This window comes from Fringilla coelebs (assembly GCF_963513975.1).
Source record: "Fringilla coelebs genome assembly, chromosome: 1".
In the NCBI taxonomy this organism is placed as follows: Eukaryota; Metazoa; Chordata; class Aves; order Passeriformes; family Fringillidae; genus Fringilla; species Fringilla coelebs.
This window is the reverse complement of record NC_140028.1, coordinates 46,852,952-46,876,857: the sequence shown is the minus strand read 5'-3', so window position 1 is coordinate 46,876,857 and position 23,906 is coordinate 46,852,952. Positions and strand designations below refer to the sequence as shown.

The window sequence follows — 23,906 nt, the reverse complement described above, 5'->3', positions numbered from 1 at the left end:
AAGGCTTAAGACTTCTCATGTAGAATAAAGAATGGTTTTGACAAACACTCTCTAGTTCAAGAAGCAGAACATTTGTAATACATTCATGATAACGTGGCAAAACATCCTGAGCAGTAAACAACATTCCATTCTTCAGAGATGAAAGGAGGTCTTTGAAACTGAAAGCAAGTACAATATGGCCTTAGGCTGATACACATTTGGGCATCTTTAAAATCATCTTTTTGGGCAACCTGTCTGAGAATAATTTAAACAGGCAGGATGTGCTTTTTCATTTCAAATTGCAAATACAGACAAAATACAGAGAGCTTTACTCTCAAATAATCTTAAATGTCAGAACTTCTCGACTGTGCAATGGCAAGTAAATCTGTGCACAATACTCTTGTGACATTTACTGTTATTATTTTTGTTTTTAAAGACTGATAACTTGGTAGACATGTGTGATGGAATAAGTTATTCCTAAATATGAATGATATTTAACATTATTGAGTGAAATCACTGATGCTTTAAGACTAAGATTCTTAACAACAACTTCAACTTTCTTTGGATAATCTTCTTTGTACTCCTATGGCCATGTCAGCTCTGTACAGCTTCTTTTTATGGTTGCCGACTGCAATAATTAAAGGAAAGGAATTGTTTCAAGCAATTATTGACACAAACCAAAGCCCTAATGTATTTGGGCAGACAGGCAAGAAATAATCAGTTACAGTATGTATTAAAAAAGTGAAACTCTGTAAGCAAATTTGTCATATATTTGCCTTTCTTTATTCAGTACCAAAACGGAATGAAGACTGGGAAAGTTCAGTTCAGCAGACTGGGTTGGTTGGATCTGCTGCTTACTCTTGCAGTAAATGTGAAGGGCTCAAACCAGCATTTTAGGGAGCATGGTATGCTAACTTATTCACAAATTAGTATCTGTGTTTAACTGGGATGATTCTTCAGCCCAAGGTTTTCTATTTCTCCACACCCCAGCACTGGGCTTTGCTCCTCTTCTGAAAAGTCTTTTTCCCAAGATACTTGAGCACATGATTCTTGCCCGTTCATCTTATTTTGATGTCTGAAATTGTGCTTTACTTGGTCTTTCCAGGACACCTGTTATGGGTCATTTTAATGTGGTAACTAGAACATGTGGTGACACAAGCATGTGCTTTCCAGCTAGAAGCCTGCTTGCCAGGAGCTTCATCACCTCATAGTGTAACAAGTACAGAAAGAGGCTCTTGTCCCGAGGAGTGCCTGTCAGCTAATTTGGACCTAAAAGCAATATAAACAGAATAATTATATGTTGCCATGATTGCTTATGTATCCTAAAGTTGAAATAGCAGTAGGGACAAATCCATGATGATCATGGAATGAAAAAAATAAAGCTAATGCTCTAGGCCTAATTTAAAAAAAAATTAAGAAAAGGCAACAGTATAATGGGAATTCTTTTTCCTTTCTTGTTGGAAACACTAGTTTGGGTAGTTTTGCATTTTCTCTTCACTGCAGCTTAACATTTGAATGGTATTGTTCAGAAAGAGCAATTTGAGAAAGCCTTGGTAAGAAAATCCCTCTGTTGTGAATATGTGTTAATTGGTGCTACTTGTAATCCAGAGGTGGCAATATCTTCATCTCTCTTATTCTTATCCCTCTGGACACTTTTGGATACAATGAATAGGAGAGGCCTTTGGATTTCATTTATATGTGTCTTGGGGTTTGTGCATTTGTTACCCACCTCTCCTCCTTCCCTAGTTGAGGGCATGTGGTAAACAGTAATGAATTAAAGGGTAGGAAGAATTGAAAACTAACTCATCTTGGGAAGGGAGGAGACTTTTAAAACAAATAAGAAAAAAGTAAACTTGAAACCACAGACTCATTTTCCCAATTCTTTGTTCTGTTTCATAGCTTTTACTGGTTGGTAACACGCCCCATAATGTTTTCAATGCTGATAAATAGTCAAGGATTTTTTATATTTTTTATGAAGTTTTACTGCTTTTCTGTTGACAAAGCCATTTTGGAAACAGCTTTTTCTCATTTCCACCGTAACTGAAATCTTAGAAATTTGAAGACTACAGTTCTGAGTCCTTAAACTTTGTTTCCTTCTATTCAGAGGTGTCTTGGGTGCAAGGTCATCTTTGGCCTTTAACCAAGAGCTGTGTATTCGTGCAAAATCATGCACCAGGGAGGGAAAAAGTCTGCAGATGTTTCTGAAAGTGGACTCAGAAGACTGGCTGTTACACTTATGGTCCTATTCTGAATACAGTGGTTGGCCCCTTCTTCTACTTTGTATAGGAAAACTTCGTTGCACACCAGTACTTCTGTGTAATTTTTCGGGTTAGAACACTTGCTTAGCGTTGATTTTCTGGCTCCATGATAACACATTAAGCACTGAGAAGTGATGCAGTCTCTCCTGCCCCGAAGTGCTATTGGTGCTAAGTTCTTCACTTGCTTTCTTCCAGGTTGGTTCCACTGACTGACTCAGGTTTGTATATCTCATGTCTTTTCTTTCTTTTTGCCAGATCCAATGGCAAAGGAAATTCCTCTTTCTAGATACTGCTTGTGTCTGTTCTGTCCCCTGCCAAGACTGGCTGCTCTGTTAGTAAGTGTGGGTCTTGTCTCATCACAGGCTGTTGAAACATAAGCTACTGCAAGTAGTTGCTACGTTAGTAAATCATGCAGCTGATACGCTGTGATCAGTGCAGAGCCATTCAAATACTCCCGTTCTGTCAAACTCCTAGCCCTGGCCAACATACTTAAAATAATGTGATAACTTCCAGGGTTGTGCACAAGTAATACAGCAGTCCACACTTGCATTCTCCTTTTGCAAAGAAGTTTGGCAAGCAAAAATGGAAGAAATGCCTTGTTTACCACAGTGGTCATTGTTCCATTTTTAGTATTGACTGTGGGTGGAGGAAATGAGCTTGTCATCTTCTCTTGTGTCTGCCACATCTGATCATTGTTAGCAGAACTTAAACTTACCCGTCTTGCTTTACAACTTTGGGATGCTGGTATGCACGTTGATTAAACATATTCTGTACATGGTGCTTGTTTGAGCTTTGGATACGTTCTTTAGGTTGACTGAGGAAGAACTAAGCCTTTGAGCAACAAGTCCTTTCTGCAATGGAAGTAAACCCAACTCTTCCAAGTGGCTGGGGAAGAGACGTGGTTTGTTTTTCCTGGTGTGTGACAATCTAGTGGCTTAGTTTAGTTTAGTTTAGTTTAATTATTTTTTATTTCCAGAAGGAGTTTATGCTGTTATAAGTGGTAACTGTAGAAGCTATTGCCACTCTTTTTGGCAATAGCTTCTTCGGATGAGGGAACACTAGCTCAATTCATCAGCTTCATTATTGGTGTTAAGGACATGACTGTGTCTAAGTGTGAATTTAAAGGCATGAATTGGCTCTGTAGCAAATGATAGCTCCCTGTGCAGTGAGGCCACTGTCTGGTCTTTGGCATGGGTACATGATAGTCTGCTAAAGTATTTTCTTAGAAGCTGTGTAAAATTAATTTAAAAACAATCACTTCAAATTGGGCTACTTATATATAAGTAGGTATTCATAACAAGGCTACAAAATCTGTTTCTATACTTCAGTTTCCCTCACTTTCTCTGTGTCTTTTTCTGTCTCTGTCACCCCTTCCCCCAGCCCATAGGTATTAAGTGATACTGAAGGGTGAGGTTTTTTCTACTTTGCATATGCTTAATGTATGCAGACTCTTGATTTAAATTTCTGGTTCTTATTTAAGCTCTTGGACAACTGAAGTGTCTATGACATTGTCATACCTTTGGGGAAGAAGGGAGCTAAAAGTTATTGCAATTATAAAATGTCTTCAGCATCTTAGTTACCTGTATCAAGACCTAACAAAGCACAGCTCTGTCAGCTAAAGAGTTTCAGTTTCTGTGCTGAATTTCCTGGCGCCTGTCAGTCTAGGCTATACACTTCATCTGAATTTTTTTCCCCGTGTAAATAGGCAAAAATATTCTCAACTGCCATTCACACACTTCAGAAATACAGTTCACTGGCCCATATCGTGCCTTCTCTATGCTAGAGATGAACTTAATTCTTCTTATATGTGAAAGAGATCTGCAATTTAAATGACTAATTGCATTGTAGCTTTAGGCTGAACATATTGGTAATGCACAAATGTTGATGACATGTGAAGGGTCAAGAGATTTATAATTTAGTTGACAATACATTGCTTAAAATGATGTGGCAAAGAGCCAGGAAATTTCAGCTTAATAATTGTCTGTTAACTAACATGACATATTTGTATAGGATTCATTACCTCCAGGTACAGATTAAGCATCTGATGTACCCATAAGAAGTGACATGCGTACATGAATCTTGGGCATAATAGTGAATAAACTGACATTGCATTCACAGTAATTTGTTTCAATATGTAAAACATGTTGTTGCCTACATTTGAAAAGACTTGTAGGAATGTTGCAATGAAATCTGAAGAAAAATGTGTAATTGAATGGAGTTTTCTATTATATAGATCTGACAGCTCTGTGAGGCTTTTTTGTAGGCTGCTGATAACATCATAAATACACATTTGTTTTCAGCTGCACAAGAAGCAGTCTGGATATAGAGATCTGAGTCTTTCAGCCATTGGCTTGAGCTACCCTAATGGTCTATAAGGTTAAAAAAAATAAAATCCCCAAACCTAACACAACCAACTTTATTATTAAAAAAAAAAAAAGAATCCTATAAATATTGAGTCACATAATATTTTAGTGTTGTGAATGTGTGAGTATTTCTGTCAGACCCAGTTTTGTTAGAATAGGCAGCATCAGTAGGCTGGCTTGCCACCAGACTGCTATCAACTTCTTTCACTTTGTTTTCTCTGGCCTACATTAGGCACTTGTGTGTAAGAGCAAAAATGTCACAATTTTGCCCTGGCTGCTGGAGGAGACTACGGTAAGTTCTTGAACACAATGTGTTAATGGTTTTTTAACCCTTGTTTCCTCCTATGAGTCAGGAATGTGTTGTGTGTTTTACAGCTGGGAAACCAAGTAGAGCATACAGTAGATATCACTGATCTCAGTGTGACCATACATGACAGAGCTTTTGCTTCAATTCACTAGGTGCTCTTACCACCTTTCAGCAACATCTCTGCTGCACACAGCTGTCATTTTTCAGTGTTTGGGGATGTCATTGAAAAGTGTCTCATGACTTTGCTTCCTTCTGCTGGTGGTATTTTTATAATGTGCAGCAGAGCTGCAATAACAGTTTGCTCTCTTGGGATCTTGGCTCTGGGCCCGTGATATGTTTATGCCACACCAAAAATTGAAATGAGAACTCTTGGCTTGACTTTTAAACATTGGACTGAGTACTTTTCTCCCTTAAAGCATCTCCCTCCCAAGAGTTTTAAAATTTTGAATTTTGGTTGGTGTGAAGTCATTGAATTTGGGAAGGGAGTGTGTACTCCACCAGGAACAGCTCACTGAACCTGACTGGAACTTGGTGGAGAGGGAAATGTCTGCAGACCTCTATGAGCTTTGTGTCAGGGCCTGCAGAATAGCTCTGAGTAGTTCTGAAATCCTTGTTGGTATCCATGATCCAAACTTGCAGATGCCAAGCTCCAGATGCCTTGCAGACTAGAAGTAAGGTGGGAGTGGTGGCTCTGTATTAACTTCATTCTTGCCTTTTCAGAGAATTGGTATTTCATTCTCCATCCAGCCACTGGAGAGAGCTCTAGAGATCTTTAAACAGGTTTCAGAGCAACCTCTGAATGAAACTAGCTGTTCAACAGCTTGGGACTACAGCAGGAGCACAACAATGGGTTCTGCTGCCAAGTGAGTGTAATTGATCTCTGTCAGGTGTTTGTAAAAGGCTCTAAGGGTGACAGTGTGCTGCTGTGGAAAAGGTGCTGATTTGGGCTCAATTCTGAGGATAGTTCAAAAGGAGGACTGCTGCTGTTGTGACCTCCTGGGGCTGATTTTAAGCCAGTTGTTGTCTCAGTACTGGGATGGGTGGTTTACAGTGGTGCAGTTACACTGCTGTAGTGCTTCACCTGGCTTACAAACAGGGTCTGTCAGCTGGGATATCCAGGCTGACTGGTAGAATCTGCACTGGTAGTTGGCCCTTCTGGGCTGTGTGTCTCTGTCATTTCCCTTTTGGAAGGAAGGCAGGATGGTGAGGGCTTACTGAAAGGCAGGAACTACAAGGTAACAAAAAAAAAAAGCAAGAAAAAAAGAAGAAATTGCTAGTTCGAGCACTAATAATCAGATGTTGCAAAAGGGGGATGCAGGCTGATTGCAGTACCTTTGTTAGAACTGATTCTACAGGGATGCATTTTCTATTTGTTTATCTTTGTACTTGTCTGTGACCTGGTTGAAAAGCAGCACTTTTCCCCTAGAAACAGACAAAGCTGTCTTGGGGTATGCTGAAGACTAGCAGTGAAGAATCCCCCAAACCAGCAGGACAAAAGTGGTTGCTGCCCGAATGGAAGGAGCATAATAGAGATGTGTGGGAGCAAGGAGTCAGCTAGTGTTTCTCAGGTCTCAAAAGTTTTGTGCTTTTGAGGAAGGGTATGTGAGATCTAAAGGAGAGGATTATTGACTGTTGCCAAGGGCCAGACAAGGTTGACTTCCTGCCCAATAGGAATTTGCTCAAGTGGAGCAGCAGATGACCCTCCCCTAAAGTGTCCCTTGTGTCAGCTTGAGAGCTCAGTGCTGGGCATTTCATAAGTAAAGTCTCGGACATGAACAGAGGGGTCTGTGATGGTTCTTTGGGATGTGCACATCTTGGACCACTGCTTGGTCCAGGTTCCAGAACAAAATCAGGAAAAACCAGTGTTTCAATACAAACTGTGGAAGACAGTAGCAAACAGGAGATGGTGGTCAGCACTGCATAGATTCTCCTTAAAGTGGGTTCCCCAGCATGGTCCCTATCTGGACTGGAATGACCTAGGCTGTCTGTTGGCTTCTTTAATTTTAAACCAACGTGTACTTTGAGAGAAGGACACTTTCTTTTAAAGTGGTAGGAGCTGTTGGTTGTGGTAGGAGCTGTTGGTTGTCAAAGAGCTCCCTGTGGTAGGAGCTGTTGGTTGTCAAAGAGCTCCCTGGCCCCTGAAATGCTGTGCTCGGTAGCTTTGATAAGCCAGAGTGATGCTGTGGGAAACTTAGAACTGTGAATGGCTGTCTTAGTAAACAGGGGCCCAGGACAAGCTTTGACTTTGGATGTGGTATTACAGCATAATATCGCTTTATGTCTCTACACTGGGCATGATGGGTAGGAATTTAAGAATAAACAAATCCATAACTCTGTCTCAAACTCAGGCAGCTTCTGCCCTGTTGTAGCATCTTGCAGCTAGAGCAGCTACAGCAGCTTCCAAAGCGGGCTGGGCGATTTGTGCCGTCTGTCTCCCTTTTTGTAAGAGTGAACAGGATTGAGGTGGCTTTGTTTGGTGTCTTTCTAAAGGTAAAACTTCCAGTCTAATGACTTATATAGAGAGAAAATACTTTCACCTCAATAAAGTTCTTTGAATTATAAAGGACATTGCTGTTGGGTTACTGAAAACCCTTGGGGTTTGTTTCATTTATAACATTGCCTCGGGCCTTCTGCTGCATCCTGTTGGACTGACCTCCTTTTCAACCCGTGCTGGCAGCTGCATTGCAGAGCTATCTTTTCCCTGGATCCTTCAGGGTTGTCATGTGACAAACTTGAACTGTGACCCTTTTGTGTCTTACCAGGACAGCAGTGCCCTCTGTGCAATGTGGCCAGCAGTCTTCCCCACGCACGCATTTGTTCCGAGCCATTTAACAAACTGAAAGTTTCAAATGATGGCATTTCATAGTGTTTAATAGTATTGACTGTAAAGCAAATGAAATGGTGCTGAATACCCTGCGTGCTGCTTGTAAAAAAATACAGCTTCCATTTCTGCAATGTGCCCTGGGTTTTCTGTGGCTAGCATGTGCTCTCTGGTGAATCTCTTTATATTTTTAATAAATTTCAACGCTTCCACCCTAACAACAGTAGCATTTGCTGCTATATGTAGTCCAGCACTGGTAGTCATTTCTAATAAATGGGGGGTTTAAACAGATTTCTCTAAGCAAAGTGGGCAAAGTCATTTTGCTGAAGTCTTGCAGAGAGTGTTAGGGTAAGAATTGATATAGTTAACACTGCATCCAAGCAACACCATCTCCAAGTGGTGTTGATGCTGGCAGGCATTGCCCTGCTGAAGTTACAGAGACTGAGCACTCGTATTTGTACAAATTACATTCATTACCAAGAACCCTCCAGTAGTGATAAGAGACTGGCTGTGCAGCACAGATTGGCTCCAAGATAAGTAGCCAGTCTATTGTGCAGCTCATGGTAATCTTCCTCTTCCCCACCCCTAATAATAAATCTTGGGGCATTTTGGAAAACGTGGGGGTTGCTCATTCCAGTAGCTTGAATACAAAACTACTCAATGTCATCATCTCCTACCAACTGTATTTTCATAACCAAGCAAGGCAGCTCACTGAGGTGGATAGGCTCAGATACAGTGTTCTGAATATCTGGATGCTTTCACTGAGTATTTGTTGCCCTCTTAAAGGACAGAGCACAGATGATGGCTGGGATGAGTTTCACCTGGCCATTTTCCAAAGCTAGGGTGCACTGACAGTGACAGTTTTCCTCAAGAAGAGATGGAAACCTCTGGAGCAAGTGGTAGTAAGAGCTGTGCACAGTCTGGGGCTCTGCATAGGTACTGTGTTAGTACCTTCCTCATAGCTGGCTGATGCTGTCTCAGTGCAAGTCTGTTTAGCAGACTTCAGTGAAACGGCAGTTATTTATCTTACCATATTAGTATAATTTTAAAGGAAGAAAGAACTTTGTGGTTGCTTTGACTGAAATAAACCATCAGCTGGCAAGCGCTTGCTTTGTCTTTCTCAGTATCTAATCTGCAAGGATTTTTGGATTGCTGGTTTTCAATGTGGAAAGCTGAACATCAGTGGGCTAGTTTTATACAAGTAGGCAGTGTAATCCAACCAGTTGAGTTAAAACTTCTATTTACATGAAATTCTAATGTTTCTGATGGGTTTTTTCTTCCTCTCTCCTCCATTTAGGGTTTGAAAAGCAATGGAATTGCTGGATCATCAGGTTTTAGCCTTACGAAGCAGATGCTCTGTCCACGAGTAACCCGTGTCTGTCTCAGGGACTTGATATTCTGCATGGAACAAGAGAGGGAGATGAAGCATTCTCTACGCTTGTACCGTGCCCTTCTGAAGTGATTTGAATCTTGCATTTCACCGTGCTGTCTACTGCCAAAGATAACACTGAAGCATTGTTGCACTGTCTTGAAATTCCAGTTTCTGGAAAATGATCCGTTGTAAGGATAACTCTTGTTTACAGATAAACATTTTTATTAAATACCTGACTTAGCACCTATAAGGTTTTTAATAATACTTGGCTTAAATCTGTCTGTAAACCAGTGAAAACACTGAGCTGCACACATAAGCACCTATCTGCTTGCATTGAACTGTCTTACAAGCTCTGACGGCTTGATAAAGGTCCCTAGTTTATGTATGCCACTTGCTTCAGTACTCCAGAGTCTGCAACAACTGTTCTGTGTGTAGTGCCACTTCCAACCCCATCTTATTTAGGGAAACAAATAACATTATAAGGGCACAGCATAGCATGTATTTAATAATGAACCAGCAGTCAGTAAACACGCTAATGTATTGCCTGTGTGACTCAACATCTTAAATTTTCTGGATTTAGAATTACTACTAGATGCTCATTTGTGGAGATAAAAGTAGCAAGCAAAAGGAATGAGGGGTCCTTTGTACTCCACACTTTGCCTCAGTTGCCCTCAGCCTTTCCTCTCAGAAAGTGACTGAGGGAAGGAGGACAAATCAGTCATTCTTGTGATTGAAGTACACCACACATAGTAGTTAGGGCATACTTGGATGGTCATGGAAAATTTGGAGTTACTAAAAACAAAAGGAGTAAAACATCCTAAAAAGGGAGGGTAAACAGAAAAAACAGTTTATCTTTCTGTGGATACAAAAAATAGCATTGAACTTGAGCATAGATGTGGAAAGACTACAAAAAAGGAAAAAGTTGAGATGCATTGAAACTCTGGAGTTGAAGACTCTCCTTGTAGAGGAGCAGTGTTTGCAAAGCACAGGATTCACTGCTTTAGAATATTGTTTTAATACTTTAATGTGGTGTAACAGGGAAGCTTCTCAAATAGAAAGTATTTAGACAGTTGCTTTGTTCCCATTCAGTGAGAAGGAGGACTCTGGATTATAGAGACTGTTAGAACAGGTTCAAAGATTGTCTACTTGCTGGTAAAGACTGCCTTGTGGTGGAAGGAAAGCCCTCTGGGTCACCCTTCTCCCCAGGCTCCAAACATGTTGCCTTTCATGACACAGCACTGTATAGCATGGCTGTTTCCCAGGACTGGTGGGAAAGACACTGACTACATCCACGGAATCACAGAATATCCTGAGTTGGAAGGGACCTGCCCCAAGGATCATCGAGTCCAACTCCAAAGTGAATGGCCTACAGGGATCGAACACAGAACATTATTAGCACCATGCTCTAACCAACTATTGAATGGCTTCCTGCTGAATTTTCTTTTCTTTGACAAGAAACAAGCTTCCTAGGGTTACTTGGCATGCTGCTTCAAAACTTGAAGCAACTATTTACACAACTATTCTGCACTGTCAGAACCACTGTAGATGGTTACCAAATTCACGAAGTTGTGAATCAGTTATGTTGGTTTTTGTTGGAACAGTAGTAAACAAATCTAGTAAAAGAATGCTGTAAATTATTTATATATGTATATATAGCACATATATATATATATAAGAAAAGCAGTACTTTGACTATAGTTTGCAGGATATTGATGACATTGGGCAAAATTGTTTTGTATTATTAAATGCTTAGCTTTACTTTTTATGTAAAGTGCAGCATTTTCCCTATTTGTGTACTGTTATCTTATTGATCAGATGTTAAAAATTATTTTAAATACTGCATTAAAGCAATTATTTTATTAAAAATAATAAAGTGGTAACTTTGTTTCCTGACGTGAGAACTTCAGCATCTGAAGTTGTCAGCACCATGACTAATGGTGTGATTTGGAGAGCCAGTCCCAGCTGTCTGCCCATTGCAGGAGCTGGCACGGTTCCCTCATGTAACATATTAACTATGAACATCTCTGTTTGAAGGGGTTTTAAACAGAAGTAGGTGACAGAGAAAAGGATTGCTGGAAATGGGAGGGGTGGGCAGGGAGAAAAAGAAATGTCTCTGATTTTCTCCTCTCAGCACAGAGACTGAGTTGTGGGGGTTTTTGGTAACAGCTGGGCAGAGGTGAGAGCTTTGCACATGTTCTGGGAAGCGAAAGCATGAACTGTGTCAGACTAAAGCAATGTGCTGTGGAAGCACTGTCCTAAATTATTTTTAAAGCAACTCAAAATTAATTAAATGCAGGCTGGAGAACCACAAAGAGCATCTGCAAATTTGCCTGCCTCTTTCTCTCGAAACCAGTGCAATACTGAAGTGAAATATGTTGGAGAAAATAATTGATAAATAGATATATCTAAAGGATTATGGATGATTCAGGTGTTTTTATGGCCTGCCTATGATGCGGATCACATGCTTTTATTGCTGCCAGAACAAGTTGTCTCTCACCAATAGATTCTCCCTGTGTGCTCCCTCTTCCCCCATGTGTCATGTCCACACACACCCCACTCCCAAAAGACCTCTCAAATCCAAAATTTTATACTGTAAGGAGTAGCAGATGTTTCAAAAAGGTTTTTCAGCAAGTCTTTAGGCCCAATTTCAGACAGGAACAACTTTGTCCTTGGTGCAAAAACTGAAAATACTTGTCTCCTTGCCAAGGGTTCATCCTGCCCCCCCAGATGAGCTCAGCTTTGCTTCTGAGAAAAGTGTCCTCTGAAGTGGCTACATGAGGAATTAAAGGAGAGATTACCAAGGGTTCACTTCCATGCTTTTCCCTGCTCTTCCTGCCTTTATGGGAATACTGAAATCCCAGTCATAAAGTTATGAGGACAAAACCTGCTATCGTGCTTCCTTGCCTTTCAGTTCTCAGTGTGCTCATGTTCAAGCTTGGGAACCTAGGGGAACTGTCTGTGCCACCGGTGCTGGGAGGGCTCTAAAACTTGCTCCAGGCACTTCCTGCTTTCCCGCTGGCCTGCTAGCCTAGTGGCTGTTTCTGAAGCACTGAGCTGGCTGGGCAACTATCCCTGCCACTGAAGTGCTCAGCCTTCAAAGAAAAGGGGATACAGTTGGGGGGGAAAGCTGTTGTTGCTTGCTCTTTGCTACTATCTCAGTACCATTCTATGCCAAATTTTGTGTGTTACCTGCTGACAAAAGGGGGCCTGTAATGCTTCTCCTCCAACTGCTGCTTTTTCCTTTTATTGCCATTTTCAAGTTTAGCACTGAATCTAGCCCTTTGCACTGTCTTTGACTCCAGCTTTTCCCTTCTCCCCGTGGGAAAGCCTAGCTGGAGTGCACTAACACACCCTGCAGCTTTGTTCGAGGTTTAATGAGGAAGGTAGCAGGGGATCGTGAGACATTGCTGGATGATTCCTCAAAGCCATTGCACTCTCTTGGACACTTTGACACGAGTAGCTTAAGGCTACTGTTTGCATCAAGTTGTTCTAGGCCCCCTCTCTTTGTAGGCACCTGTGTCCTGCCATGTGAGTGCACTGTGCTGAGCAAAAGTGCTGTCAGCTGTTCTCCAGGTTCATTTCTTTGCTCTGTTCTTTGCTTTCCTCTTCATTTGTAATCACTGGGGTGAAGAGGGAAAGACTAAAGCAAGTGAGGATGTCCTGAAGGGGCAGACAGTCCAAGTGATTGGACTTGGTGAAACAGGCTTGTTCCCAGCAGCTTTTCAAATGAGGGCTGCTGGGTTTCTGAGGCCAAGTGCTCCACACTCTTCCCCGTGCATGTAGCACACAATGTCTGTGCATGCTGTGAAAGCTGGATGCCATTGTTAGCCCAGGTCCCACGACTGTAGCTCTGGAAACAACTACAACCTGTAGTGAAGGCTTCACTCCTTTGAGGGGTGCAAAGCTGAGTACCAAGACTAAAGAGCACAGCACACCGGACCTGTCTGTTTTGACACTTTGGGTTCTGGGTTCATTACCACGTGTCAGTGCCTTGTCCCTTCCTCACTGGATACAAAGGCTGCTTGTGTGCAGGCCACAATGCAAGTGTTTCACTTGGTGCAGGCCTTCAGTAACATAGATAAGCATCCCATTTGTAACACTGAAGGAGTAAGCAATAAACTTCATCTTTTCCTTTCAGATATATCCTATGGCCTCTTCTTTCCTCTTCTCTTGCAGGCATGAGATGGTCACTCACTGCCTGCTCTCTGTAGCTATTCTGGCATGTAAGCTGATAACTTTGCTACCCAGTCTCTCCTCATGAGAAACATTATTTCTGTTCTTAGAAGCTGGAAGAGAGGATGGAAGTATTTTTTCCAAGTAATTATGTGTGAATATACATGTACTCTGTGTGTATAAGGATGGCTGAGTAACTTTTACAAAAGAAATACTCTATGTAAAGACTGAGTTATAACAGCTTGACAGTTCCTCTTCTGGGGAGTCTGGTTTTGAAAGGGTTTTTTGCTGTGAAGAAGGGAGGAAAAGGAGGATTTTCATCCTGGACTTTAATAATTATTCTGCAGTGGAAGGAGATGGTGGCACAGGTCAGCCCATAGCCCTGAGGCTGCTACTTTGTGCACTGGGAAGATCCTTGCAGGAAGATGGTGCTTCAAGGTTGCTAAGACTTCCACCATTAAGTCCTACTTCAGTCAGAGGTTTTCTACAAGGTCCTTATAGCAGTAGGTGCCTCCCATCTTCCAAGTGATGTTTCCCTGGCAGAGCCACCCAAAGTTCCTGCTGGATACCCTACCAGAAATGGTCATCCATTCTCTTCCCCAGCCCCATCCCACAGTCCCATAGCTCTTCCATGTGTCTCATTGTCTGCCTGTGTATCTCAGAACTAGCAAAGGGTACAGAGCCTGTTTTGTGTGATTCAGGTGGACACTGAGGGGTGTCAGGAACCACACTGAGGCCCCAGAGGGTGACCAATATGTGTTTCACCAGAGTTCTGCCCATTTGCAGTGTCACTAAAAGACTACCTCCCCTGGGGCTGCGCCCTGGTGGGAGGGAGCAAAGGTGGGGGTCTTCTGCATAGGTACTCCTAAGGCATAAAGTGCCTCTTAGCAGCCTGGCATGCCATGCTCCTGCTCCACAGGCTTTGTTTGATAACTGCTCTGCAGTTATCAGTAAGCAGTTACTGTCTCTACCGGATCACAGGGAATAGTATTTTTAAATCTATTTGAAATGAAAAATTATCTGACAGATCATCTGTATCTGTTTTTGAGAGCTAATTCATAATTATGTGTAGTTCCCCAAGCTTCTTGAGATATTTGCTCTTCCACTTTGAAGTGTTTAGCATGACGGGGTTTATTATTTACAGTTATTTTAAGGTGTTTCTAATTTCTGCTCTTAGAAGCTGGAAGGGAAGATGGAAGCCTTTTTTTCAAGTAATTATGTGTGAATATACATGTACTCTGTGTGTATAAGGATGGCTGAGTAACTTTTAAAAAGAAATACTCTATGTAAAGACTGAGTTATAACAGCTCCCAGGTGTGAAACTCCAGCAATAAGGAGAGAGGGAGGAAGGAGATAAATTATCTTCTTTCTTTAAGAGGTTTCAAGTTTTAATGTGTTAAAATCCTTTGATACCTTTGTGCAAAATTGGGCAGAGAATAAAGACTCCCTTGAAGAGCTCATCAGTGGGAAGTCTCAAGAAGGAAGAGTAAGAAAAGGAGAATGCATACAGAGAATCGAAAACAGAGCTTGCTCCTCTCTTCAGGAGCTTCAGTGATACATTTACGTGCATTCTGGCAGAGGCTTTCTTTTACAGAAAAGACAGAAAAGGAGCTTCCTAGAAACAAAGTAGCTGACTACATGTAGGCAGGCTGTGTATTTAATGAAGCAGACTTACTGAGGAAGAAATCCTTATATTGTTGCTTCCTGCTCAATGCAATTTTCATTTTTAACTTCATGTCTCTTAAAATTTGGAAAACCCCTCCGTTATCACCTCATGTCTCTGAAGGAGTAGCGGGTATTTTCACCAGCACACAACTGAGCTACTGCGGGCTGTGGGCCACATGCTGTCCATGGGAGTTGGTGGCCCCATGCTGAAAGAAGAGGCTGGAGTAAGGAGAAGATGTGTAGCTACATTAGACAGACCAGGAGCTGTGTAAATACAGCATGGGCTACTCAACATCTCATAGCTGAAGCAATTTTCCTCTACTGATGTGAATAAACCCCGGTTGGAGGCTTATAGCCTGTGTGAGCACCTGCCTTGCATCAAGCTGAGGTGGTAATCAGGCTTGTGCTACCTCTTGTCAAGGCCAGGTCTGTAATTTTCTGCACCCTGCCTTTCACCAGCCCATTCCTTAGCCCTTTGCAGACCGGGCTGGTGGGTGGTGCAAGCTCAAAGAGGCCTCATCTCACACAGCTCTCAGTCTTTGCTTCTAATTTGAAAGCTTTAGCCTTCTTTATTACAGGGAAAAAAAAACCTGAAAGTGACCCAAACATCAGGTACAGAGGGCAAATATTAAAAGTAAGCTTGTTTTTGCCTTTGAAATTCCACACTTCTTAGAAGCTGTTGGTGAGTGATGCCCCAGAGCTGGGGAGGATGGCTCCAGAAAAAGATCCCCTCAAGTGTGCAATCAGCCCTTCACAGCAGTCTGCTGGGGATGCTGGAACAGAAATCAGCGTTTCGAGTTTTTTTTTCCCATGCGGCAAAGAAGAACCTGTGGGAAGGTCCTGCCTATGTCCTTACACAAAACCAGGATATCCAGTTATTAGTGAGAGATACCTCCAGGGCAAGCTCAAATTTTGCAACACTTCCCAAGGCAGGGAAAATGCCCTGGGCTAGGGCAGTCTTGGGAAGAGAATGAGTCAGGAGCGCTTTCTTTTCTTTCTTTCTTTTCTTTCTTTTCTTTCTTTCATTCCTTCCTTTCTTTATTCCTTTCTTCCCTCTCTCTCTTTTTCTTTCTTTCTTTCTTTCTTTCTTTCTTTCTTTCTTTCTTTCTTTCTTTCTTTCTTTCTTTCTTTCTTTCTTTCTTTCTTTCTTTCTTTCTTTCTTTCTTTCTTTCTTTCTTTCTTTCTTTCTTTCTTTCTTTCTTTCTTTCTTTCTTTCTTTCTTTCTTTCTTTTCTTTCTTTCTTTCTTTCTTTTTTTTTTTTTTCTTCTTCTCTGCAGTCCTGATCAAATAAAATCTTCGTAGGGATGAACACTTTCCAGAGACCCGACTCTTCCAGACCTCCCTGTACCTGGGTGAGGCTCCTCCACCTCCTGAGCTAGACGTCTGCCTTTTCAGGCTTTTTCTCCTTAACAGGCTCAGCTTTCTGCAGTTCTGAGCCATGTCTGGGAGCAGGGAAGCCGAGCTGACCCCAGGAGCACTATCCCCCAAGGAAGAAAGCCCGGGAGGTGCCACCCAGCCCTCGCAGAGTGGAAGGGCTGCCTCATTTGGTGAATCCTTCCCCTTCCCCAAAAACACACGGATCATTTAAAGAAGGGATCAAGAAGAGATTGAAAATTCCTGTTAGGCTGTCACCCGCCTTGGGCGGCACCTGACAACGGGAGCAGCCGAATCAGCACAGGGCTGGGCAGGGTGGCTGCCACAGGGGCGATGGCTGGCGGGCGCTGGCGTTCGGCCCTCCGGCAGCTCCTGCGCGGCGACCCAGCCCCGGGAAGGGCGGAGAGGCTGCGCTGGCGGAGGCAGCCTTGAGAAAGCTCCGGCTTGGCTCGGGGCCCAGAGGAGCCAGCACCGCCCTGCTGCCCCAGGGCCGCCGGGCCTGCCCGGCCCGGCCCGGCGCAGCCCTGGGGAAGGCCCTGCCCTGGGGAAGGCGCTTCCCCTCGGCGCGCTGGCGGCTCTCGGCCAGAGGGCGGGCGGGAGGCCTGGCTGGGGGGGCTGTGAGCCCTCCCTGGAACATGATTCCCTGGGTACTCCTTGATGTGACATGGCACCAGCCTCCTCTGGCACATCTCTCACTGAGAAGGTCTCCTTGAGAAGCCAGTCTGCATCGCAGGCAGTAAGCCATACATACGTAAGGGCCTCGAGTTCCTCACGTTGGGATGCAGCGCAAGCACTCCCTGGCTTTTGGAACAAACCTCCCCACGCACATCTGACCAACATGCAGTGGCCAACATGCTCCCACTCTTGTCCCTTCCATCTGTTTTCTGTGGTGTTGGATCTCCTTCCCACCAGTTCTTTACCCCTACAGCTGCCTTAGTTTTGCATCTTTTTCCCTTACTCATGCCTTGTACAAACCTGCTGTCACTGCCTGCCTTCCCTTACTGTTCTCCCCAGCCTTCCCTTTCTCAGTGTTTTGACCCCTGGGAATTATGTTTTGAGAGTATAAGGTGTACCCTCCCCAGTAAACAATTCTGGGATAGTGGTGACAGCAGATGAGGACAAGGCTGAGGTACTCAACAATTTTTTGGCTTCAATGGCAACCTCTTTTCCACATCGCTGAAGTGGATGGACAGCAGGATGGGGACTTGGGGAGCAAAGTGTTTTCCACTGTGTAAGCATGACCACCTGAGGAACCTGAATGTACATTACTCTCCCAGAATCCTGAGGGAATTGGCTGATGTAGTTGTCAAGCCACTCTCCATATTTGAAAACTGAAGCCACTCAACTGAAAACCCAGATGTCTGGAAAAAGGGAAACATAGTACTAATCTCTGGAAAGAGTAGAATGGGGGACCTTGGGAACTATGGACCTGTCAGTCTCATCTTCATGCCTGGGAAGATAATGGACAGATCCTCCCAGAAGCTGTGCTAAGGCACATGAAGGACAGGGACATGATTTCAGACAGCCAGCACAGCTTCCCCAAGGGCAAGTCCTGCCTGACCAACCCAGTGGCCTTCCATGATGGAGTGACTACATCAGTGGACAAGGGAAGGGCTACAGATGTCATCTAACTCGGTATCTGTAAAGCCTTTGACACAATATCCTACAACATCCTTCTCTCTAAATTAGAGAGAGAACAGTCCATCCAATTTGGTGGATGAACTATTAGATGGATAAGAAATTGGTTGGATGATCATATTTGGAGGATAGTGGTCAATGGCTCAGAGCCCTGAAGGAAATCAGTGACAAGTGATGCCCCACAGGGGTCTGTATTGGGACTGGTGTCATTTAATGTCTTCATTAATGACATAGATAGAAGGAACGGGTGCCCCTTCAGCAAGTTTGCAGATGACACCAAGCTGAGTGGTGCAGTTGACACACCTGAAGGATGCTATCCAGAGGGACCTGGACAAGCTCAAAAAGTAGGCCCATGGAAACCTCCTGAGATTTAACAAGACCAAGTGCAAGTGCTGCACCTGGGTTGGGGCAACCCCAGACATGAGTACAGATGGGGGAAGAGGTCACTGAGAGCAGCACTGATGAGAAGGACTTGGTGGTTCTGGTGGATGAGAGGCTGGACATGAGCAGGCAACATGTACTTGCAGCCTGGAAAACCAACTGTGTCCTGGGCTGCAGCATGGTCGGAAGATCAAGGAAGGTGATTCAGCCCCTCTACTCCGCTATGATGATTCTATGAGTTCTGAACTGGGAGGGAATTGTCTGCTTCATTCAGACATCCTCCAGCCTGACTTGAACTTCTGTGCTTAGGCAAAACCCAGGTGAAGTGCTCATGGACCAGCAACACCCAGACCAGGTGCTTCCACCTTCATCTTTCACAGCTGTTGGGCACTTCTGCTCTGCTTGAAAGTCTGCCTTTCTCTTTAGCTTCCTGATTCTCCTCCCCATCCCTCAAATAATTTGTTTCCCTTGGATGACTGCCATTGCTTCTCAGCCTTCTTCAGGTTTGCTGCTTTGATTGCCTTCCATAGGAGACGTCTCCCGCACAAGTAAGTCCTCGGCTGCCCCTTGTCTGAGCTGAGAGCTCACAAAGCTTTATTGCAAACCTGTTGTCCAGGCAGGAATTGTGAGGACTTGGGGGTCCCTGTGGGCATGTTGAGACATTAAATCAATTTGAACAGGGCTAAAATAGGGCTGTTACTTTCTCTCCCATTATCTTTGTTAATGAGTAGGCAGTGTCAGTCCTGTGGTATTTGCGATCTTGAGAGCTTCCAAACCTTGAATGTAACTGCTCGAGAGCCTTGAGGAGTGCTGGCTGCAAAAGTCTCTGCTGTCATTTCTGCCTTTCCTAGGTGTCAGAGAAGCAGGTTCCCTTTTTCCCAGAGAAGGACAGCCCGGGTGGAGGAGCTCTCCTTCCCTAGATTCCTGTGTGCACCTCCTGCAGAAAGAAGGCACGCTGTCCCAGGCAGCTGCAGTGCTTCTAGGCTATTAAGCTCTTTCAGATGTCTTGTTCAAGTTGGGCTTTGCTGTGATGCCAATAAAAACTTGCTGGTGTTAGGCTTCTGCGGCATCACAGAGAATGCCATGAGAAGGAAGCACTCCTCAGCAGCTGAAACCCTGCACTGGGGATTTCCCTCCATCTAGTTTTTGGCAGTTCCCTTTCCCAATGTGCCCTCCTCTGTGGATGTCCGTGGCCCATTGCTTGAGGCAATGTAGACCAAGGACAGCACTATATTATACCTTCCTAAGGTTTACCACAACAAAGCCTTTTCCTGAAATTGGCTGTGAATCCTAAGCTGACTGAAAGGTCACATCTTGTAACACCTCCGAGCATCTGGGGCTGCTTTTCGGATGGCACTTTGCAAACCCTCTCCCTCATCCTTTTGCTCTGTGATTCTGCTCTGTGCTCAGATGGGCAGGGAGCTCTCAGAGAAAATGGAAAACAGTCTCCACTCCCATGGGTTCGTGGTTTTGCCTTCCATTGTGCCAACAGCAGGCTGTCTGAGGGAATACAAATGGTGCTCAGCACAGGGGTTGGATAATTAATACTGTTTCTTTCAGCTACAGTATTACTTATGCCTCTGGTTGATGTCTACAATGATAAAGATACGGTCATTTCTACGACTGCACAAAAGAAATATATGGGAGGAAAAAATGGAATTTTTGCTGGTCCAAATTAATATGGGCCCAAAACTCACACATTAAATCTCCCAGAACACAACCATCCTATTTTCACGACCCCAGAAAAGGCCCTTAGATGCTCTCCTAGGAGCTTATGTGCCTCCACGTACCCACACCTCCCTCCCCATAGCAGCTGGGGGGACAGGGGCTCACATTTCCCACAAAAACATGTGGGGACAGATAGGTCACATCCACCACAACGGTACAGGGCTTGTCTGCCACCCACAGCATGGCTGCAGTGGGGGGCCAGCATTTTCCTGCTGCTCCTTGGGGAGAAAAACCCTTGCTCAGTATATCCTGCCCAAAGGCAAAGCAAAAGCCGTGAGGAGTCACTCCAACCTGCTGTGGTTGGTTTAGACTATAAAATTGTGGGGGATTTTTTTTGCTGTTATTTAGTGAGCAACTCACTGTGAATTTAATAGATGAGTTTTGCTATCAGTAACAACCCCCCTAACCCCCAAGCAGTTTATTTCATGTGTACAAGAGTAAAAAAAGGGGAAAGTAAGAACACCTCTGGGGAAAATAAGGGGTTGGGAAATGGCTGTAAGTGTAAGCACAGGATTGCCAAACCCACACGTTCAAAAAGTATGAATCAGATCTCCAGGAATCACAAGACTGGTGGTCTAAATTCCAAGTATGAAATCTGGGCAGTTCCTGAAGGGTATTTCCCTCCATGTTTTCAATGCTCTAGGGGAAGCCGTATGCCCTCCCTCGGGGAGAGAGTGTTGGTGGGCTGGAGTTGAGGCTTACACATGCTTATAAATCCATCCTCCCTTTGCTGGAGCCTGAGGTGGTTGTGTTGCACTCCAAATCCCCCAAACCTGCCTTGTTGCAGTGCTCTCCCCACTGTGGGGCATTGCTGCTGCTCCCTCATATCCCTGATGCACCGCCTGGAAGCACAGCCAAGCCCCAGTGCCCACCTTGCCACAGTTGGGAACGACAGCTGCTTGTACCAGAATTATTCTCCTCCCTGTGGATAGGTGGTGAGGAAGAGGCATCTTTATTTAGTCCTCAGACTTTAATAGGAGAGAGACACAGCTTTGAATAGTCCAAAGATATACTTAGCCAGGGCCATAAAACCAGCTCAGCACTGCCCGAGGTAGGGAGAGCTGCCTGCAACACCTGTTCTGGAGGGACATCAATTGTTTTTCTGTACTATGCAGGAGCTTGCTTTAAGACAAAGCTGAAACATTTTTATCTGGGGGTACAAATTAATACCTCCTCCCCCAAAGTTACTCAAAACCCCCAAAAACCTGAGAAGAAGAGTGTTTTGGCAATCTTCCTTTGTACTAGACCAAGTGGCCCAATTTGTTGGTTCCTGAGCCCCCAGGCAGGGAGCAGCCTTCACCCACACCTCCAAATATGGGTGTGCTGGCAGGAGAGAGAAGCTTCCTCTGTCTCCTGCCTCACTTGAGGGCCTCTAGATCTATAACTGATCTAAACTGCAGTTGCCCAACTTGGCCTTGCAGAGTCAGCTTTGCTGCAAGTCCTTTCTTGTTTCCCTCTGGAGTCCCTCAGTTACTATCCATGCCACAATGTCAGTCCTTGCAAGCTCTTTGGTCATGCTGCAACTGGTCAGCTACAGCTGTCCCCACCGAAGGAGCAGCATGATGTCCATGGGAGAGGATTCCCTTCCTAGGTGATTTGCTACACAGCACCATGAAATGGTCTACCCAAGCCCAGCACAGTGTTGCTTCCCTGCGCTGGACCAACATCTCTTCTGTTTCAGCAGAAGCCACTCTCATCTTTGCGTGTTGCCTCCTTGCTGCTCTTACATCTCAACTCGTGCCAGTCAGGACTCATTGGTGTGAAATGTGGGGAGATCCCAGGCTGCATGGCTCTTCCTGAGCTAGGCAAATCACCTGTTGCAGGGAGAGAATTCAAGAGTTAGAGGGAATTGCATGCAAATGGGAAGAGCAACCAAAGAGCCCCAATTCTCCCAGATCTGCTGAGGCTAAAGACTGCAGTTGGCAGTGCACCTGCTTTGGTGAGGGGTGGAGCTGTGGCTGTGCAATGGGTAAACCTCACAGCCTTTCTCCTTCAAAGCCAAGCATCATATTTTGCTCCAAAGCAGTTGTACCACCCACCTGTGAAAGAGGAGTGCTGGTGACTTCCAACTGGATGCACAGTAACCAGCAGGCAGCGAAACCACTCACATCTAACAGAAGCTGCAGCTCTTGTAATGGTAGCTGATGAGCAGAAGCTGGTTGGTTTCCAGGGCAGGAATGACTCACAGCCCATCTATGATTACCTGTGAGTCCTCATGCCCGACTCCCAGCTCCCCAGGGCCTGGTGCAGCAATGTCTGCTTCCTGAGTTCAGTGAAAGGGAAAAGGTGCCTTGCCCCCTGTTGATGACTGTAGATTAATCCGTGCTTGCCCTAGGTTGGAGATAATGCCAATAGCATCAAGCATTCCCTCCCGCTGCATATCAAGTTTGGGAGTATCCTGGCCTGAAAGACCAGATGTATTAGCCTGACCCGTAAGTGAAGCATCTGCATCAAAGAGGATGCAAGATTAACATGTACATGGACAGCTCGTGGCAGTGACCTTTTGTACTATGCCTGCTTGTCTCGTTACAGGCCTTTTATCTGGTAGATGGACTCATTTGCCAATACAAATACACACTTGCCAGCAGGGGTCGAACACAGTGCATAAAGCGCTGGAGAAACTGGAAGAGCAAAATGTGTCCAGCATACACGGCAATGCCAGGAGAAGAGCACCGCTGGAGCCCAGGAGAACAGACCCAGCCGTATCACAGCGTAGTTCTTGCTTTGATTCCTCTTCTCCCTGTCTCTCTATAGCCACAGCTGCCTGAAGGGGAGAGAAAAAGAACAGAAGTCCCTCTCAATGCTCACTGCAATTGCATAGTGATGTGCAATCACAACAGCCCATGCTGTTGGTTGGAGCAAGGTGGTGGGACCTTTGGCTGCTCTCAGGCCAGCTCTCTGTATTGTGGTGTCTCCAGAGCAGGAAAGTTCACTCTCTCTTTCACTCTCAATGTACAGCTGGCCCTCACAACCCCCTCTTGTTCGCAACAACAGACCCATGTGGGCCATGCTTCCTAGGCCATCTGCCAACACAAGACTTGAGCCTCCTGCTCTCCCACAGCACTGGCTCCAGGGATAAAGCATGTGGACATGGCAAAGATGTCTCTGCCTTTTCTCTCCCAGCAGGAGCTCTGCTACAGTTGGATCTTCATCTGAATGCTGCTCTAGGCCCACACAGTGAGCACCCTCCAGATATCTGTGGAGTTCCCACTCTTCCTTGGGACCAGGAGTGCATAGTGCAGGTTGCTAGGCTTAGCGTACCAAGCTCTTATCCACATTGCAAGCCTGGTGAGTGATCCCTACTTGCTGGGTTTCCTGATATGTTTTTCCATGGCCAGATGCAGCCCACAACCTATCTGGAGAACCATACCCCACAGCTGCCTTGTACACTTCTCCCAGTTGTCTGTCTCTTGGGAGTCGCATGCAGAGTGGATATTTTGAGATTTGGAACGTCAGTCCACAAGCAGCAAGTGAGCACTTTTACCTGTTCCAAGCTCCCTATTAGATTCTTCAGTGTATGCAGACTCTAAAGAGCTATCAGGTTGTTTTTGTGACAGAGTACCTGTCTGGTTGTAGCTATGTGTGCCATCACTCTGCTGAATTCTCCTCTCCTTTGAATGGGGAGGGATTTCCCATCCTTGCTGTGAACTTTCTCTCATGAAAGAACACTTCAGCATGGACAAGATGGCCTCACAAGTGATGGCTCCATTCCTCCATTCTGGAGTTCTGAATACTGCTGACTCTTCAAAAGACTGGATTTGCTGCTCAGCCTTTCCCTCAGAGTAGCAGCTCTTATCCAGCTAAATTCAGCTGGGGGAATTCCACCTGTAAGATGTGCAAGTAAGGG

General features: G+C 44.6%; 1 protein-coding gene across 1 annotated transcript in view; it reads left to right on the top strand.

Annotated features, from left to right (window-relative positions):
* Positions 1-9,190, top strand: part of TAF4B (TATA-box binding protein associated factor 4b) — a gene marked incomplete at both ends in the record, with an annotated part of 69,100 nt that extends 59,910 nt beyond the window's left edge. The window contains one exon of the mRNA XM_084226811.1: positions 9,026-9,190. Within this exon, the coding sequence (XP_084082937.1) occupies positions 9,026-9,190 (165 nt within the window). The remainder of the gene's footprint in view (positions 1-9,025) is intronic.
* Between the last annotated feature and the right edge of the window lie 14,716 nt (positions 9,191-23,906).